At 50.0% G+C, this 20,495-nt stretch overlaps 1 protein-coding gene across 2 annotated transcripts in view; it reads right to left on the reverse strand.

The window, feature by feature from the left end:
* Window positions 1-6,819: 6,819 nt before the first annotated feature.
* WNT3A (Wnt family member 3A) overlaps window positions 6,820-20,495 on the reverse strand; it is an 81,547-nt gene continuing 67,871 nt past the window's right edge. Inside the window, exons 3-4 of one of the 2 annotated variants that reach the window (XM_050309943.1) lie at window positions 10,340-10,605; window positions 6,820-7,302 (exon numbers count right to left, since the gene is read on the reverse strand). In XM_050309943.1, the coding sequence (XP_050165900.1) occupies window positions 6,823-7,302; window positions 10,340-10,605 (746 nt within the window). In that variant the 3' untranslated portion in view covers window positions 6,820-6,822. The remainder of the gene's footprint in view (window positions 7,303-10,339; window positions 10,606-20,495) is intronic. The other variant, XM_050309949.1, reaches the window with a different exon arrangement.

Raw genomic sequence — 20,495 nt, forward strand, 5'->3', positions numbered from 1 at the left:
TCCCTTGGTCCCTACAGGACGTGTGTAAGGAAAGGTCTCCAGAGACAGGAGACCAAGCCTTGTGGAAAAGATCCCTGTGGCTTCAGGAGCTTTCCCTGTGTGGCTGGTGTTCAGAGAACAGCAGGATTTTTCCCATGGATGAGCTGGTGGGACATGTCCACGTGCTCACCCACGGGAAGAGCAGAGGTGCTCCCTTGGGGTCAAACCTGGTGACACACCAGGCAGCAAAGTGGGTTCACATAATTATTCTTAGGGAATAATTGTCTTAATTGCTCCCTTTGATGCACTTGTACCTGATTTATATCAGTTAAAGTGAGCCCAGATAGTTTTCCATCTTAAGATCACTAAGGGCATGAGATTTAGGAATCTGGAGTGGGATCCAGCTCGTGGATTAAGACACACACTTGTGGATGCCCACGGGCCTGTGTCTCCACGTGATTAGACATCTGAACCCCCACATCTGCTGGAGAAGCATCTGATGGATCTGTTAGATATGCCATGAGATTTAAGGGAAGACCAAACTCTTCCAGAGTAACTTCCAGGAGCCAGTGGGGTACCCTGGAGCATCCCAAGTGGCTCTAGACACCTATTTCAATAATTTAGTTCAGTCCTAGATGTTAAATTTAGGCAAATGGAGCCCATAATTTGGCTGGTATGGGAGTTTAAGCACCCAGCTCACATGTAGATTCCTGCCTTTAAGCATCTCACTTTGTATTCCAAATCCCACTCCAGGTACCACGGCCTGGGAATTCACTCCTGGCATCTTGCTTGTGCTTGAGAAAATCAAATCTCCTCCTCCAAGGTGGAGATGCACCAAAGACACCTCTGGGAACTGCAGCAAAGTGGGAGCAGAGTGACTCGCCCAAGCTCGTGAAGACACTGGAAGTGTCAGGAATGGGGATTAAACTTCCTTTTTTTCCAGAATGGAGCCTCATTTCCCATCAACCTGAGGGATCTGCACCCCACAGATGTTAACAGAGGCCTGTCAGGGGGGGTGATGAACTGCAGATCAGTAATTTCTGCTGGAGCACAACAGAGGGCAGGAAACAGGAGGATGGGAGGGGTAAGCCAGGAATGAAACAATTCAGCCACACCCCACCACTGCTGCCCTGTGAGAGAGGGGAAATCTAGAAAAGGATTCTCCCCTTATAGAAGACCCTACTAAAACAGCCAGGATTGAGCTTGGAAGGAGGTAGAAAAGAGGAGGCACACAGGGATGAGGAAGAGATGAGATCTCATCCTGCCCAGCCCACCTTCTCTCCCACCATCCAAGGCTCTTTCTGCAGCTTCTCATCCCAGCCCCAACAGCTGCTTGGGCACAGGAAGGACAAATCTGAGCAAACCCCCCACCCACTCACTCACTCCACCACTGACAGCACTGGAGCAGCTCTCTGGAAGAGCCAGGAGTTGTTTTGCTGTGGACACCCTATTGAACCAGCTGCAATGGCCAATACCTGCAGGGCAGTTTGATCTGATGCCTTTCCACTGTTTCCCCTTCCCAAAGCAATTTCATTAAAGCATCAAGGGAAGGCTGGAGTAATTCCCATGGTGCAGATCCCAGGACTGATCTCACCACTGCCAGGCTCCTGCACCGTGCTCAGGCTGCAACCCTGAATATCCCCAAGAACATCAAGCTCAGGATTTTCAGCACTGAAATCAAAAAAGAGCAGCCCCCAAAGCTCAGAGTGTTTCTCTTATCTATGAACCCGAGGATGGGGGCGTGGCAAGTGTGTGCCCACACACAGATAAATGTAACATAAACATTATGTTTACGTGGCAAAACAACTGAATGCACTGAAAACACCAAAAATATCTCGGAGTGAGAGGCAGAAGAAATTGCTTTCTGAGGTTTGCTAACACAGAAATCCCGCAGTACTCGGCTGAGACGGCATCACTTCTGTCTGCAGGGCTGATGTGGTCGGTGCTGACTCAGGAGTTTCGGGGCCACATGGCATTTTGTGGGGAGGCTGTCGATGCAATCTCCTCCAAAAATTCAATCCTGACTGCTTTAGTTCTGTATGTCAAGCCCCTTGTAAGGATTGGGGAACAATTCTGGAGACTTCAAGGTGTTTTGGAGAGGACCACCGGTGCTGGGCACGACACTGAGCCAAGAGAGGCTCATCAGGGGTCAAGGAACAGAAAATGTTGTGCATTTCCCTCCCCATATTTCCATTTTCTCTGAGAAAGAGAAGGCCCCAAATTCTAAAACTAAACCAAACCAAGAAAAACAAAACAAAACAAAACAAAACAAAACAACCAACCAAACAAGTCCTAAACTTTCCATTTCTTTCATAGAAAGAAAAGAGATGAGGCCAATTTCACCCCTCACAGGTAACTCCACTGTCTTTAAAGAGGCTGGATGTGGAACTGATGGGGCCTGTCCAACCCACCTGTCCAGCTAAAGGAAAGGTTGGATAGCAGCATGTCAGAGGATGGAATTATGATCCATTTTTATTTTTTACATCTGGGTTGCTTGGTTGGATGATTTTGTCTCCCTTTTCCCTGGTACTGTCAGAGCCACCCCTGATCCAAACCATCTGCCGGAGGACAAACCCCCTCAGAAGTGGGGAGCGAAGGGAAGGACACCACGGATCATGGAGGTGGAGTGGGCAGCTCCAGTCAGTGGGAAATAAATGACCTTTTCCTTTTGGCTGGAGCATTACCCAGCTCGACTGAGAGTGGGGAGGGGGGAGAGGAAGATTTGGCAGAAAACCATTTCCAGAGAAGTGCACAATCTGCCCACACAGACCTCTCAGGTCATTCTGCACACCCAGCTGCCCAGGTTTTACACTTGTGTGAGTCTTATGTCATTGAAACAACACCTGGATCCCGACAGGATGTTGTGGGGCAGCTAAAATGTCATCAGATTCTTATATTACTGAGAGAAATCTCAAGTCCCCTCCGTAAGGAAGGCCCTGCTGTTCCCACAGGGGGGGAGAACCTGAGGCAGAAGGTGGCTCTGGGCTGTATTTAGACCATCTCCTCAATAACCCCTGATGGAGACGTGCTGATGTGCAGGGAGGGATGGCACTTCACTCATCACTGTCTCAATCTTTCACCCCAGGACAGTGGAAACCCTGACTGGAGGCAGCTGGTGCAGGCAGTGGAGTGGGATCTTAGTTTTCCAGAGACACTCCCCGAATTCGTGTGGATCAGGGAGCCATGGCACAGGGCAGTGCTCCAAAGCCACGAGGTCAGGAGCAGTGCATGCACCTCAGACCCCTCCCAGGCTCCCTTCCCTCCTCATGGAGGGGCAGAGTTGGACCCAGCACCAGAACCCTTGGGTGCACCTGGAGTGATTGACAGAGTTCACACAGGAATTTTTCACCGACTTTAGTAGCAGCTGCTCAACCCCTCACGTTGTCTCATCACAATGGATGATTAATTACATATCAAACCCCCCAAAATTATGCAGAGGCTTTGTTAAGAACCCCTTGAATGGGGTGGAAGTCCCCAACCACTGAGCTGCTTCAAGCTTGGAGTGAAGGAGCACAACTTCCAGCCCATCTCAGCTGATGATCAGACTGCAGCTTCGCCTCCTTGACTCATGGTGGACTTCACATCATCAGTCTGTGCCCATCCAAGAGCTCATCACCTCCTCTGAGCTCACCAGCTGAAGTCAGAGGAAAGACAGAGGTACACCCAGCGGGCAGTTTACCAAACACAGCCCAGGTACCACCCTAGGTGTGGTGAATCACCTGCTGGACTCCTTTGTTCCTTGCTCTTGGTCCCAGCAGAGAACTAGATAAATACCTTAGACCAGGTGAAATGAATTCCACCCCCACAGTCAAAATCTGTTTGTTCACCTTAAGGGGCAATTGCTCAGCAAATGCCTAATTCCAGTTTTCTCCCCCTGCCCCCCGAAGAGCTTCACCTGCTGCTGATGTTGGGCTGGTTCTTGGGTGCAGAAGCAGAAATGGTGGATGTGAGCAGGCTGTGGATGGGCTGGGGCAGAGTCCAGCTCCCACACGTGGAAGCCAAATCCTTCAACCCATTCCTTCACTGCTGTGGTGTAAAAGGAGGACTTTGAAATCACTTTCCTCAAAATTCTTAGGTAAAAAAAAGTTGTGGGTGTGACCCCTCTCAAGTCAATGGATTGAAGGGACCTTGACCTGCAAATTTTTTGCTGTCAGGTCACCATTTATTGACAGAAGTACCTGGTAGGACATGTCTAACATCTCTTGTGGCTGCTTCCACTGCATCCCATTAAGTAAATCAGATGTATCTTCCCTTATCCCATCTCCTCCAATTCATCAATGTCTTCCACCCCACATGTGGTTTTCTTCAGTGTTTGCTTTCTTGTCAGCTTGTGTTTGAACATCTATTATTGTGGCAACTTGCCCCTGCAGTGGCTTCCTTCTCTGTTTTCCATAATGACCAGGTTTTCCTTTTCCCCAAGACTGCACTACAAAAATCAGTCAGTGTGTCCATGAGGTGGTCCCTCTCCCTGTCATTTTTCAGGGATCTGTTGCTCTCTCCTGGTCGGTGTGTGGCCATCAGTTGGGTGCAATGTTGACATGAACACACAGATTGGTTTCCTCCCTGTATTTTCCTTTGCCCTCGCTGATCTCCTTTCTGTTTCTCTGCTCTCCTTTTATTGCAGCTTCTTGTTTTTTGATTTTTTTTTTTGGATATTTTTTAATTGAAAAGCACTGCCAGGAGTGCCTCCATCCATAAGCAAATCTTGGTTGTGCCCTGGGGCGCAGCCCTGAGACAAATGGGTGATGCATAAACTGCACCAGCCCAGGAGCAGTCCCAGGAGACGCTGTGACTCAGAGCCAGCCCCTGGAGGCATCATTTCCTCCTGTTTTCCCTCTGATGGGGATTAAGCTCTGTTTGTTCCCTTCTTCTTGTTCTTCTGCACACTCCCTGCTTTGGTTCCCGGGAAGGAGCTGACAGGCAGGGAGGGAAGAGCGCTCTGACTTCTCTGGGTAGACCTCCAGGTGTGAACCAGCCAACAGGTAAGGTCACAGTGCCACGAGGAGACTTTGGGAGCTGGCTCGTGCCCTGTTTCCCTTTCCTGGACTGAAGACAAAGAGTGAACACCAATCCATTGTCCCTCTTCCAGGACAGGAACCCAAAAGCACGGATAAAGCAAACAGGACAAGTGCATCTGAGGCTGAGGAGGCTGCGAGTCCGTGCTGGGTTCACCACTCCTTTGTGCCGACACTGAGCACTCAAGCAGGGTGGCAGTGCTGTAAATCCCAGGGTGATGGGGCTGAGTTCGTGCCTGATACCCACTGAAGGAAGTCCTGGTGCCCACGGAGGAGGTGAGACCTGTTTGTGTAAACTGGTGATCCCGATCAGGAATCAGAAGTAGAGCAGCGTGGAAAGATGTGGAGTCAGAGGGGTCAGCACTGCAAAGCTGGGATTTGATTCTGTGTCCAAACTTACCAAACTCTGGGCTGGTTCAGAGTCTGGGTTTTGTCCATTTTAAACTGTGCCACTTTTATAGGTGGGAATGGCTGTAGAAATCAGGTGTGGAACAAAATTTGGCTTGAGTGTGAGGCTGTTCCAGCTCCTGGGGCGTGATGGGGAGGGTGGGTTGGTTCACCATCATGTAAATTCATGGGTGACAGTCGGTCCTTCAGAGTCATGTTCATGACAGACGTGTGGTCTAAAGCTGTTCCTAAGTGCCTGGGGGAAGCCTGAACGATGTGCAGAGGGGGGGTGTACTAAGTGCACTTCCCACTGCTGATGACAGGATTCTCTAACGAGGTGGGAAGGGCGAACACTTTCCCTTTCCTCCTCTGGGAACGAGCTGGGATGCTGAGGAGATGGATGTCCCACACCCAGCAGCGAGTGTCCAGCCCCAGGAGACTCACTCTGCACTGTGTGTTTCCAAGGAAGACTCACTGGCTGATTGAGCCACAGCTGGTGCAACATCCCCATTTGTGGGACTGCCTCCTTCTCAACACCCACCTCCCCCCCGAGTCCTCTTCACTTCACGTGCCAGGCACTGAACTTTTCCATACCGTGCACATCACCTCTGTGCCAGCAGGCCATTGGCAGGAAGCCACCAGCAGTTGTCCCTCTTTCTCTGCCTCTCTTCTTCTTTCTCCAGATGTCACTGAATCCTATGTCGAATCTGGCAAAAGCTACTAAGCTAAAAAGTCCACACGAAGGGCCTGCCCACCCTACAGCTTTATTATATTCTTGCAGACTTCTCTGGTTCCAGGGCAGAAGCAAAGAAGTCATGTTCTTTTTAAAAAAAAAAAAAAAAAATTAAAAAATTAATTTATCTGCTTTCATTTCCTTTGCTGCTGGTGCTCGCATCACGCACAGAGTCTGGCCACTGGGGTATGGAGATGGACCTCTTGGAAAGCTCAGTGCTGCTGTCCATCACAGCCTCTGCCTGGCTGAGGGAAAGGGAGATGCTTAGGAAGATGCAAGTCTTTCAAAGGACACTTAAAACCACACAAGTCACTCGAGGTGGGTGGGAGCAGAGCACACCCACACTTTTTTCTCGTGCTCTTCTTCCCAGCTCCGTGGTGTTGGTTGAGAAGCCGCTGTCCCCGCTGGGGCACAACTCGTGTGGCTGCCACATGTACCTCAGGATAGCCCAGAAGTCCTTAGACCTATTCTATCCGACCAGTGTTTAGCCTTTTATTTATTTTTTTTTTGCCCTTTTTTTTTTTTAATCCCCCCTCAAAAGTTTTTATTCTTTTAATATAAAAAAAAAAACAAAAAACAAAACAAAACAACAACAACAAAAAAAGTTGACTCCTCCCAAAGTCCGCAAAACCTCAGAGCGAGGAGGCTCAAATCCATTTCTCCGCTCGGAGCCCGCCAAAGGGTCCCTTTCCCCTCCCTTTATTTGCTTTATTTGCACGTGTGGACGTCGTAGACTCGTATGCACTCCTGGCACCGCACGTAGCAGCACCAGTGGAAGATGCAGTGACACTTCTCCTTGCGCTTCTCAGTCCTCGTGTTGTGGCCGCGGCCGCAGCACAGCAGGTCACAGCCGTCGATGCCGTGGGAGGTGACGTTGCAGATCCTGTCCCGGGTGCCGAAGGAGCCCGTCTCGGGGTTGGGCTCGCAAAAGTTCGGGGAGTTCTCGTAGTACACCAGGTCCTTCTCGGTGGGAGCCTTGAAGAAGTTGTACTTGGGCCGCAGGGTCTCGACCCAGCCACGGGACTCGCGGTGTTTCTCCACCACCATCTCCGAGGCGCTGTCGTACTTGTCCTTGAGGTAGTCCCCGATCACCCTGAAGTCTGGCTGGGACCACCAGCAGGTCTTCACTTCGCAGCTGCCTGAGAGGCCGTGGCACTTGCACTTGAGGTGCATGAGCTCAATGATGGACTGGAGAAGAGGAGAAAGGCAAAGGAGAAGGAAAGGCATTAAGCTGCAATCAAAACACTTCTGGCACACTGATATTTAGCCCTGGTTTCCTAAAGAATTACCAGTTATTTCATCTATTCGTATTTCATCTATTCGTATTTCACCTGTTCATATTGATATCTCATATATTTGCACGCTTGTGAACAAAAATCTCCTCATCCCCCCAGTCAGTGCCCCGCTCTGATGCTGGATCTAAGGAACATAAACCTTCTGCAACTTTGTTGTTTTCTGATTTTGTTGTAGTTTGGATTCCCACCTCAAATTTAAGCATCTACCAAGAGCTTCCAACAGGGGATAAAGGGATTTCTGAGCATGTTTAACTCTTGTCAGTGCTCACGTGGGAAAATTGCAGTGCTGTCACCCAGCAGTTCAGGCACATCTTGGCAGAGAAGCAAAGTACACACAAAACTGCTCCAGCAATGTCTCCATAAATAAAATATTCAGCTGTCCCACAGGAAATTAAGGAAATGTGAAATTTCCTAACTATCTAGGACAGAATTCCACATTTTACCCAGAACAGAATCCTACCTTTTACATATATTTTATATTTACTTAATCAAACAATGTTCTAGTCTTGCTGTGGCTACATCCAGAAACCAAAACATAATTTATTGTCACATTTAAGCCATTTCAAAAGTAAAAAAAAAAAACAGGAGCCCAACTTCTGCTTTTGAGAGGCTCAAACTTCAACACCAAACACTGTCCCGGAGCAAATGCAAACGTGATTATCGATCCTATTTGGTTTTACACCTCTTCATGAAATTAGCTTTAACGTTTCCAGAGGTGGTTGCCCTCCAGGATTCCGAGGTGGGAGACGACCTTATGCAACAGGCTTGATAATCTGCATTTTCAGACCGATCAGCAAATTTCTGGGTACGTGAACAGACTCGTGCCAGGCTGAGGCCAAGAGATTTGCCATGAATCAGCACCTTGGTGCTCACCAGGTGCTTTCCTGGGTTATTTACGGAGTATCACCCGCCACAAAGAGGTTGTAATTAGCGATGAGAGGGAACCACAACATGTTTGGTTCGTATAATCACGCTGAACTTAATCAAAACTGCTGGCGGAGTGGCAGGGCTGGAGTTCCGATGGGAACTGGGATGAAACGTTGCCTATGGCTCGGGTTTAGCTGGGAACACTTGGCTATGGAGGCCTGGAAGAGCTGCTCCATGAGTGCAGGCGTGGTGAGAATGGAAAAGTGCTTTATGAAACGCTAGGATTTTCAGGTCCTTTGACACCTGTAAAATGGCCTAAAATAACTCAGTGTCGAAGAACAGGATTTACAGTGAAAAGGCCCCTGCAGGCCTGTGATCACAGCCTGTTTTTCCCAAGGATTCTCACTTTAAAGCAAATCCCTCCTTTCCACTCTATACATCCTCTCCACAGTCCTCCTTTGTCCCGTTATCTATCCCAGAAACTTCCACCAGCAATGTGCAATATCTGGGGTTCCCTGGGAGAATTTAGGCCAGAGCTGGAAGAAACCACGTTATTGCTTGTGGCTGTCCACACTGGAGACAGTTTTGGTTTCTGGTGGTATTTCTTTTCCAAAAGTTGTATTCCAAGGGCTCTGCTGTGGTGGGAGGTGGGACAACTCCCCTGGGGTTTGAGGGTGCCCACCTGAGGAGCTCACCCCAAAGTCCTGCTCTGCCTGAGCACAGTTGTTTCCTAGCACAGCACAGCTGTGGTGGCTTTGCTCTGATGTCCTCCCAGGCAAGTGCCAGACCTTCTGCTGAGGGAACAAGACCATATTGATCTGCTCTTTGATACCTCAGAGAAGCTGCATCCCAGTCTCCATCAGCAAGGACTTCGTGCTTCAAGTTTCACAAATTGTTTCCCACAAAATACACTCTTTCTGGAATTTATGGGCTATTCTTGAGATGAAAAAAAGAATATCCTCTTAGTGGGATTATTCCACCCAGGGAAAAGGACCCCTGTGATGGGGGAAAGATTTTTTTGTGCTTTCTTTTCCCTGACACATATTTTCCCCTTGATTGTTTGAAATAAAACCAGCTTTAGGGCATGGTCTAGGTTTGATCAAGAGGTACTACAGTCACACTGCCTCTGATTTGCTTCAAATATTTCCTGGGAAACAGAACAGTGCTGAGAAGAGGGGTGGTGGGAAATGGTCTCCTGTTCTTCTCCTCCCTCAAGCCTGCAAAGCAGAGAGGCCACCCCATGGGGATGGGCAGTTGCACTCCAGCTGGGATTCAGTTGTCTAAACACCTGCATTTAATGCCATTTCTGAGTGTCAAAGGTATGATAAGGCATTGGCTGGACCAGATGATCTCCAGAGGTTCCTTCCAACCCCAGCCCTTCCGTGACTCTGTGATCAGCCCCAGGATGGCAGATCTGCAGGAGACACGCTGTCTTCCCAGGGTTGGATACTTCAGGATATCTCAGCTTATGCTAAAATGCATTTTCTTAAGCAGATGAATCCCCACCCTAAGCCCTGATCCACCTCGACTTCAGATGTCCTACAGCCAACAGAGGGGAACAGGCCCAGTTAGGGCGTTATGATTGAATTATTGATTCTAATCATGGGATCACAGAATGGTTTGGCTTGGAAGGGACCTTAAAAACCATTCAGTTCCAATCCCCTTACCATGGGCAGGGCCACCTTCTACTAGACCGGTTTGCTCAAAGCCTTGGACACTTCCAGGGATGGGGCATCCACCACTTGGTGATGCCCTCACCAAGATGGGATGAAATCCCATCCTAGACCTGTCCAGATCCATTCTCTATTAAAGACCTCTGGACAACTGACTCCAAGGCAGACACTGACATGTGGGTGGGTGAATTTACCTGGAGCCTTCATGGATCAGTTCCATTGATCCATCGATCACCTCCCTGACAAGAACTGTTATTATATTTCTGCGATGTAAACCTGCCCAGACACAGGTTTGGTCGTTCCCCCTCCATCCCCTCCCACAGTTCACCACAGCAGGTAAGAAAACACGAACGGGAGACGGGGAAAGGAGAAACTGAGAGAAGTCCTTACGGTCCTCCCGGCCTCGTTGTTGTGCCGGTTCATGGCCGAGCGGGCGTCGGGCCTGTTCTCCCGCGCGTCCGCGAACTCCCGGGACACCATGCTCCCGAATTCCACGTCCTCGCTGCAGCCCCCCCACTTCCAGCCTTCCCCGGGGGAGCCCTTGTGGCGGGTGTCGCAGCCACAGATGGTGGCGGAGCCCTCGGCGCAGGACCTGGTGACGGCGAAGGCCACTCCGGCCGAGGCGATGGCGTGGACGAAGGCGGATTCCCTGGTGGCTGCGGGAGAGAGAAAGAAGGGAGTGAGGGACCACACGCGGGGTTTGATCAGCCCTGTGAACGTCTCCTCTCTCTCCAGGGCGTGGCAGGAGGCCAGGAAACTCTCCTCTTCCCTGTGGTCTGCCCTGGACCTGCTCCAAAGAGGGTTTTCTTTCGCCAGGAAACAAGCTCCTGTGCAGGCAGGACCAGGCTTGACTCAGGGCCGCTGAGGTCAGCCAGGCAGCTCCGACTCGGGTCATGCCGAGGTCTTTGGAGAGGGCCGGGGCACAGCAAAGAGCTGGGCAAGCCTGGGTTTCGGGGGGCACCTGGAATATTCCATGTGGTGCTTTGCAGCCAGTGCACCACAGGGCCGTACCCTGGGCCGTGGGCTTGGCTTCAGGTGCACAGAGCCTGGCTTCCAGAACGTGGGAAAGGCAGGTCTGCACTTAACAGCAGCCTGCACCCTTAGTGGTGGGACCAGCACCAGGTAAAGCACCTCCTCTTCCTCCACTGGGAGAGCTGCTGATAGCTGGAAAAGGGAGGAAAATGCCAGGGTGGACGGGTAGTCCTCACTCCTCACTGTGTAAACTAAACACTGTCCTCACCCTCCATCCTGAGGTCGCCTTTCCTTTCCTTTCCCTAGGGTGTGCACCTGCTCAGTGACACTGCTCAGTGCATGGCATCTTGCACCTGCCCAAAGTCTTCCTCGCTTGCCTAATTAAGGTCCCTGCCAAGGAGACTGGAAAGGAGCTTTCTTTTCTGCCCCTTGCCTCATTCTGGTGGGAGGGATCAGCCAAAGGATGTCACAGCTAAAGGCTGAGGGGTTTTAGTCTTTGTGAAGACCTTCCATCACAGCCTTTCATCCCAGGTGGAGCTGGGTGGGGAAGGGGAGCTCAGCACTGGCCTGGCCTGACTGGATGCCAGGGCTTTTTCTGCACTGGACCAAAATGAAAACCAAACGTTTCAAACTGCTCTGCAAATTGGGAATATACCAAAAGATCAGGTTTTATTCCCCCTCTACCCCATCTACCCCCCCCCAGTTTTGGTTTCTTCACTCACAAGAAACCACCCTGGAGTTCAACACCACACCTCAGAAATCACCCCTGCTATTTGGCTTCACTAGAATGGTATTTTGCCATAAACAGGGCTGTTCTCAAGCCCTTGAGGAAATTCAAAGCAGACACAACAGTTCTGATAGCTGGCCTCCTTTAAGCTCTTACAGCATTCCCCACAGGAGCTCACCCTGTGCTTATAGACCGGTTTTCCAAGAGATCATGTTGTTTCTGACCCCTTTCAGATGGTTCTGCTACAACAGTGTTGAAATCCGAGTGGATCCAAAAGGCACAGGGTCACACTTTCAGCTGAAGCATCTTCACCAACTTCTACTGAGCTCTGTATCAGCTGACTACTCAAAACAACTCAGACCTTCTCTGCACCATATTTTGCTGATCTGAGCTTTCCCTGGGCGTTTTGGCTTCGTCTTTTACCCTCCAGATGCTTCCAGGCTTTACTAATGCAAAGAGTTTAATACACCAAGCCAAAAAGTCAACATGTTTTCGGGGAGCAATCAAGACTGCAAAGCAGTCCTGGCTGGATTGTGAGGCTTAAGCAAGAACTTAAGCTTTGCTTTGGGAAGGCTACCAAGCACAACAACATGCAAATGAAATAACGTGCATGAATTTACAAGCTGAAGGTATGAGCAATGTCCTGGAACATGTCTGTCTATGCACATGGGGAGGTTAATAAGTCACCAGGGGCTAGAAGAGCTTAAAAAAAAAAAAAAAAAAAAAGGAAAATGCAGGAACCCTCAGGTCCCCAGTGTGATTTTGAAAAGCCCTTGTTCAGCATCTGTCCAGCCTGGAGGATCCCAGCATCCTGCAAGTGATGACCGTGCAGTTCATGACTGAAAACTCAGCTTAGAGCACTAATGAGTCCGGTTTTGACAGGACTCTGGACTTGCCTAAGTTCAGGTGGGATTCAGAACCCAAATTCAGCGGGGTGGAGAGCTTCAGATGATCACTCCAAGGATGCTTGACCAGCCTTGGGGTCTTTGAAAAGCAAAGGCTTCTTCTCACAGAAGCCACTCAGATAAGCTGGTGGCTTAAATGTCATTACAGTGTGGAAGGGTATCCAGAGTGCCTGACCACACCTTCCACCTCCTCCCATTGTGGCCTAACTGATCTTGAAACCTTTTCAGAGAATCACAGAATGGTTGGGTTGGAAGGTCCCTTAAACATCATCCAGTTCCATCATTCCCAAGTCTTTCTGCTCAGGGCTGCTCTCAATCCATTCTCCACCCAGCCTGCATTTGTGATCCTGGGGATTGGCCTGACCCAGGTGCAGGACCTTGTTGAACCTCATGAGGTTCACACAGACCCACCTCTCCAGCCTGTCCAGGTCCCTCTGGATGGCATCCCCTCCCTCCAGCACAATAGATGCACCACCCAGCTTGGTGTCATCAGCAAACTTGCTGAGGGTGCCTCCATCCCGCTGTCCACGTCCCTGGCAAACACCAGTCCCAAAACAACCCCTGAGAAACACCACCAGCCACTGGTCTCCATGTGGGCATCTCTTTGAGTGCAACCATCCATCCAATTCCTTACCCACCAAGTGGTCCATCCACCAAACCCAGTCATCCCCAGTTTAGAGGCAAAGATGTTGTGCTTCTACCTGACATCTGCAGTGGCCAAAGCACCTTGCTTGGGTAGGTCACCTCCCATCTCTTGGGAGTCACCCCTTCCTCTCCTCAGGAGAAACCTGATCCAGGCCTTTGGCTTGCTGGGAAGGTGCTGCAGGTGCTGAACTGGTGTTTGCAAATGCCATGGAGACCCCCTGGAAGAGGAGGTGTCTACAGCCGTGGTGAGAGTTTGTAGGTCTTAGATCTGATTTTGGATTCAGCAGGAGCTGAATTAGCTCAGCACAGACATTGAGGGGCTCATTCCAGAGAAGGACAACTAAGCTGGGGAAGGGTCTGGAGCACAAGTCTTAGGAGGAGTGGCTGTGGGAGCCAGGGGTGATAAGCCTGGAGAAAAGAAGGCTCAGGGAGGACCTCACTGCTCCCTACAGCTACCTGCAAGGAGGTTGGGTCGGGGTGGGAGTCGATCTCTTCTCCCAGCTATCAGGTGACAGGTTGAAAGGAAACGGCCTCAAGTTGTACCAGGGGAGGTTTAGGTTGGATATTAGGAAAAATCTTCACTGGAAGGGTTGTCAGGCATTGGAACAGGCTGCCCAGGGCAGTGGTGGAGCCACCACCCTGCAGGGATTTACAAGACATGTAGATGTGGCACTTGGGGACAGGGTTTACTGGTGGATGCAGCAGCGCTGGGTTAATGTTTAAACTGGGTGACCTCAGTGGTCTTTTCCAACCTTAAGGGTTTTATGGTTCTGTGCAGGTGAAGAGCTCACCAAACCCCGGGGAGCTTCAGGCCACGCAGCCTGAAGAATTTCTGCCTTTGCCAGGAGTTGGTCCCGGCTGAACGAGCAGTTCCAGGAACACCGCTGGGGTTGTGGATACCGAGCCCTAAATCTCAGTATCCATTACCTGAACTCCCCACTGGTTTTAGCCCTTACCAAAAAGGGGGCAAAGGGCATTGGGGTGGGGGTATTGATAGGATTTGCCTGGAGAAGCACCGATTATTCTCTTCCCAGAAGGAGCCCGGGTGCCTTTTACAGCCTCGTATACGATGCAATCGCTCCCCTGCTTTTGAAATGCAGCCACCCCTGGGGTGGAGCGCAGCCACCACTTAACAGCGCACAACAGGAAGCGAGGAGGCTGTATCTGATCGTAACTACCTGGGGAATGCGGGCAGGCAGGGCAGAGGAGCCGAGATCTGGCCCCGGGGGCAGCGAGGTGAGGAGGTTTTTTGTCTCTTGAGAGAAAAGTCGCAGCCCCAGATCTCTTTAATGGCTCCGCGGAATTAGGGCACTGGGTTTACGTCTCCTGCCCCCCTAAAGTTAAGGCACCGGGTTCAGTCTTGACGCAGATGGAGCGGTGCCATCGGTGAATCACGTCCTGCCACCTCCCGAGTTACGGGACCGTCCTGCCCTGGCGAAGCAGACCCGACCCTGCCGAGCATTTCGGAGCTCCCGGGGTTGTAGCCGGGGGCGGCGTGGCCGCAGGAATGGAGCAGGAGTGGATGGAGGTGGAGATAAGCCCGAGGAAAGCACGCACTTGTAATGGAAATGAGGGGTTATTAAGGTGCCATATAAAAATGCGAGAGATTCGGCGAAGATAGCAGGGAAAGCGGCCGCGTGTTTGTCAGGTCGCCTCATTCCTCTCTGGGTGGTTCTGGTGGCAGGGGACACGCAGCTCGTTAAGGACTGGAAGGGAGCTTCTGGAAAGTCATCTAGTTAACAGGGACTAACATCTCATGGGAATGTTGACTTACAGAGCATTTTAACCACTTGCTTTTCGGTGCAGCACAAGGGATTGAATATCTGAGACTTACGGAGGGCCCTTAGGGATGTTTGCAAAGGTCTCCAATTCTCTGGTCACTTCTGGAAAACGGGTTCTTAAGGAACCCAGTCTGTGAATCTGAGATCCTGAATGTCCCCTGAACACCCTGGGCACAACATCTCTGACCACCACGTCTCAGCAGCAAAAAACATCTCGAGGTGCAGAAACACAGCTGAGCGGTATCAGTGGGATAATTCAGAGGCCTGAGCATGAGGTGACCTGAGCTTTGCTCTCCTGCTGTCACAGGGCTGTTTTATGTGACTTTGGGCAAATCCTGTGGTCAGTCTGTGCTTCTGCTTCCTTATCTGTACACCTGAGGACAGTCCTGCTTATCTCCTCAGGTGCCTGCAATGCTGAATTCAGTGAGGTCTTCAGAATTGCAGGCAGAAGGTGCTGGAGATGAGCAGGGGGTCATCGGGTTGTAGGTGAGGAAGTCAGATTAATAACTTTATAAATATCTCGACTGTTCAATATATGAAACCTGCTCTCCTGTGTCCTTCTGCCCAGACAGTGACTTATTTTCCCTGAATCCTTCTCTGAATGACTAAATGATTAACCCCAGGTCAGGCAAATATCCCAGATATGTGGGAGGAAGGACTGTGGTGACACAGGAGAATGAATATAATGGTTTATTTTGCCTGTAAAAGGCTTAAAAGTCCGTTTTTACCATATCTGTACTGTAACACTGAGCCCTGTTGTTCCTGTTCCTGACACTCTAAATCTTTCCTTCTTCACTGCACAGTGGCAATGGAAGAAAGAAGGAAGAAGGAAGGGAGAGAGAGAGGGAGGAAGGGAGGGAAGGAAAGAAAGAAGGAAAGAGAGAAAGAAAGAGAGAAAGAAAAAGAGAAAGAGAGAAAAAAAGAAGGAAAGAAAGAAAGAAAAGAAAGAAAGAAAAGAAAGAAAGAAAGAAAAAGAGAAAGAAAAAGAAAGAAAGAGAAAGAAAGAAAAAGAAGAAAGAAAAAAAAAGAAAGAGAAAGAAAAGAAAGAAGGAAGAAAGAAGGAGGAAGGGAGGGAAGGAAAGAAAGAAGGAAAGAGAGAAAGAGAGAAAGAAAGAGAGAAAGAGAAAGAGAGAAAAAGAGAGAAAGAAAGAAAAAGAAAGAAAGAAAAAGAAAAAGAAGATGTCAGGTTGCACAGAAGGAAGCAGAGCTCAGCAGCTGCAGAATAGACAGCCAAACAGTAGAGATGGATCCTCTTTTAAGGGTTTCCTACTCATGTCACTTTTCTAGGTAGTTCTCCTGAAGCTTTGGAAGCTCCTTTGCAAAAGGAACATTGATATTTCCAGGACAACTCCTGACCCTGCTCTGTGGAGCCAAAACTCCCACCCCAACAATCCAGGACCTTGTCACCATCCTTTTTGAAACACAGACCTCGGAGTGAAGCACTTCAGGCTGGATAACGTATAAACAACGTGGAAAAGAACAGAATTGTCCCAGGACATGAAAGGAAGAACCCCCACACCTCAGCCACTCCTCCCAGCCATCATTAGCACATCTCCTGTTGAACACAGGCTCCTGCTCCAGGGAAGTCATTGCAGCAGTGTGGCCATAAACCCTGAATTTCTGACACCACCAACGCCTTGGGTGCTCTTGGGAGAGGCAGAAAATGGGGTAAAATGGAGGGAATAATATATTGGCTTGGCAGGGCCGTGGGGAGGAGTCGTGCTGGTTTCTCCGAGCTTCATTTTGCAAAGCTGAAGGACAGCAGAAAGGTCCCTGTTGCATCAGCTGCTTCAGACCCCCATCTCTGAGGGGAGGAAGGTGTGAAGTTTTTCCAGCATCTGTTTGGTAGGGCATGTACTCAGGGAATATGAGAAAGGGTTTCAACTCCCTCCTTGGCTCCAGGGGGTATAAACCCACAGCTGTCAGTTAGGATTTGCACGGCAGTTGACACTGCATTGACTCTGGATTGAAAAAAACCCAACCAAATAAACTAAATAAACCCCAAGAAACTGGAAGGAGAAGTGGGGAGAGACTGGTGCTTCTGGTATTTGGAGCCTGCCCAACCTGGGGCCTGTCCTAACAGCTCAGGTCCCCTGGTTACTGTGGTTGGGGTCTGCCTGGCATGGTAAAGCAACACGGGGATTGCAGAGGAGGAAGGGGTTATCCAGGGGAGAAAGGGGGTTGGAATTTCAGAAGGGAGAATTTTGAGGCTTTTGGAAGGCTGGTCTTTGACTCAGGCGAGTGAATTTTGGTTTTGACTGTGCAGTATGAAGGGGACAACCCAGCTGCTATCAGCACCTTCCCCAGGTGTGGGAGGAGAGCTGTGCTGTTCCCTCGTGGGGAGGGTCACCCAGAAACACCCCCACGGTGAAAGAGAAGCCAGAAGGGCTTGAATGGAAGGTTGTGCTGCACCACTTTGGATGAAAAAGGAGAATATCAGAGAAAGATTAATACCAAGTGCGCCTGGGCGGTTGTTAAATAGATGATGACCCCTGGGAGAAGCAGCTTTCTTTAGGCCCCCACAGCCTTGCAGGCAAAGCTGCTTTCTGAACAGCAGGAGTAAAATCCAGTGGGACTGATGAGTCAGAGCTCCCAGGATTTGGAAAAGCATTTGCAGGAAACACTGAGTGCTTGTAGGAACTGAATGGCGTTGCCTGCTGGCCCCCAAATCCACGTGCAGGAGAAGCAGTGCAGGACTCACTTGTCCCAGATACCCAGCAGAGGAGACTCCAGTTCCCTCAGCCCAGCTGGTTTCTCCTAAACTGGGCAACCAGCAGATCCCTCAAAGCCAAAACCTGAGGGTTCAGGATATGGGGATGATGTCCCTGACCTTAGGATGCTTTTTAGGGGCTGTGAAGAAAAATGGGGACAGACTGTTGAGACAAGACAAGGGGTTTTAAACTAAAAAAAAAAAAAAGTGGATTCAGACTTGATCTAAAGAAGAAATGTTTTATGATGAGGGTGGTGAAACACTGGAACAGGTTGCCTAGAGCAGTGGTGGATGTTCCATCCATGGGAACATTCCAGGTGAGGTTGGAAGGGGCTTTGAGCAACCTGTTCTAGTGGAAGCTGTCCCTGCTCATTGCAGGGGAGCTGGACCAGATGAACCTTAAAGGTCTCTTCCAACCCAAACCAGGTTCTGAGAAACGAGGGTTCACATCTTCACAGGACACATTTCTCCCCAGGGAAAGGAGTGAAGGTGGAGGTTGAAAAAAAAAAAAAAAAAGGTTAAAATGCTGGTTTTGGTTTGTTTTTTTTAAATGATCACAAAGAAGGAAATGGTTTGCCAATCAGAACTATTAAATATTGGCACAGCACCAGGGGAAGGAAGGCAGGGAACAGGGAAATCCTTGGCACACGCCAGCTGACAGATCCATCCACGCTGCACAGACTGTGCCCAAGTGCTGGAGGGGAACAAGTGTTGTTCCCATCCTGGAGGAGGAGGAGAAGGAGGAGGAGGATCACAGAGGTGTCACAGCTGCTGGGAGCCTGACATTGCTCGTGGGGAAAACACTGGGAAACACTGGAAACAAAATATTGGCTCTGGCAGAGCCTCAGAGGCTGTAGAGCTTCATTTTCCCCACGTTCCTCTGGATTGTGGCAATAGAGGATCCCGAGTCAGATAAACCAACTGAAGGGTTTTACACAAGCTGCCTGGCTCAGCCTCAGGCTTCCCTCAGCTTCTCCCTGGAGAGGTCCCAGTGTTTGTATTTCCCCTGACCCATCCTCACATAAACATGTTGGGCTCCTGCAGCACCAGGACACCTCCCCAGTTACCCCCTGACTCCTTGAAAGGGGGTGCTGGTACCCCACTTGCTGTTGGCTTTCAAAAAAATACACCTTCCACCCACCAGGAAAGGTAGGGAGGAGCGAGTTGTGGCCTTGGATGTGCTCAGCACAAGGATTTTAAAAGGAGGGGACAGGTCAGGCTTCCTGGTGGGAGGGAGATTCATTCCACAGAGCACATTCCCAAATTCCCCAGCGTGAGCTGTGTTTGCCCTAGTTATGTTGGAAAATACTTTCCAAATCAAATCTCTAGGAAGAGGCCCTGAACTTCCTTAAGGTTTTTTTTTGTTTCTTTAACTTGGTGTCACTCCCAAACCTAAACCACTGAGCAGCCAAGTGCCCTGACTCTGATTTTCTGCTCCACCACAGCAGCATCACTCAGGAGGTCCCTGTGTTTCTCTAAGGAGACTCCAGAGGCTTTGGGAAGATCAGAGCCTGGGAGCTGCCTCACCCAGTGGGATACAAACCCCTGCACAAGGTGCCTCTCTGGTCATAAACTCTGCCTTATTTTCCCCATTTACAAAGAAGTGGACATAAAGCTCAGCTTACACTCTCCAGCCTGAGCTCTGGGGACCCTTTCAGCCTCCAGCATCACAGAGAAGAGGGGAAAAAGGGATGGTTTTTCTCCTCACCCAATGCAGGGAGGTTGGACTAAATGACCTTTAAAGGTCCCTTCCAACCCAAACTGTTCCACATTTCTACCACAAGAAGACTTTTGAATCAGCACCTCATCTGGGCTTAGAGTCATTACAGGACTCTGTGGTAGCTCTAGGACATCCCAGAGCAGCTCTGCATTGCACAAAGACATGTCCAGTGTTAAATAAATCCCTGTGAATCTTGCCCAGAGGAGCCTGATTGCATGGGGACCTTGGGACTGGAGCAGAGCCCAAATGACTGCCTGGGATGCCTTGGATGCAGAAGGATCACTGAGTCCATTCCTCAAAGATCTGTTTGTAAGATTGGAATCAGAGAATCTCAGAATCCCAGAATGGTTTTGGAAGGGACCTTGAGATCATCTCATTCCAACCCCCTGCCATGGGCAGGGTCACCTTCCACTAGCCCAGGTTGCTCCAAACCTTGTCCAGCTTGGCCTTGGACACTTCCAGGGATGGGGAATCTACAACTCCATCCTCTGTGCAGATTTACAGGCAGACCTGAATGATTTGGAGCCTTTCACCAAGGAAACCCAAGCTCCTGCTGCCATGGAGTGGTGGGTGGACTTGTCTCAGGTCCCCTGGTCTTTAGCAGCATTCCCAAGAGGGTTTATCTCCAAACCTAGGGAAGCCCACTTTGCAAGAACAGCAGTCCCTGGAGGCTGCAGGTAATGAAGGCTTTCAGGTCTAGCCCTGAGATGGGATGAGGGTGGCTCCAGGATGCCAACCAGGAGCTGCCCCATGGATCCATTCCAGGCTCTGCATGACACCCCAGTCCATCCCCTTCCTCACAGGGAGCTGTGCCAGCTCCAGGCCCAGCTGATTCCGCAGAGTTTCTCATCAAAATCCAGCTCCAGGCTTTGTTTGACTTTTTTCTATCCATTTAAAAACCAGGCCCCTAAATGCAAAGACGTATGCAAATGCATAATAACAAGGAGTTAACCACACTTTTGCATATCTTAAAGGAAAGGTTAGGTTTGGGTCCCATCTGTGTTTTGAACGGAGTTCTGATTGAGTTCTTGTTTCCTCTGAACCAGCTGTGCTAGTGTCAACACATCCCTGGGAAGATGAAAGGCC

The sequence above is a fragment of the Myiozetetes cayanensis genome, unplaced genomic scaffold, assembly GCF_022539395.1.
Source record: "Myiozetetes cayanensis isolate MyiCay16 unplaced genomic scaffold, myiCay2020 scf1, whole genome shotgun sequence".
Taxonomy (NCBI): Eukaryota; Metazoa; Chordata; class Aves; order Passeriformes; family Tyrannidae; genus Myiozetetes; species Myiozetetes cayanensis.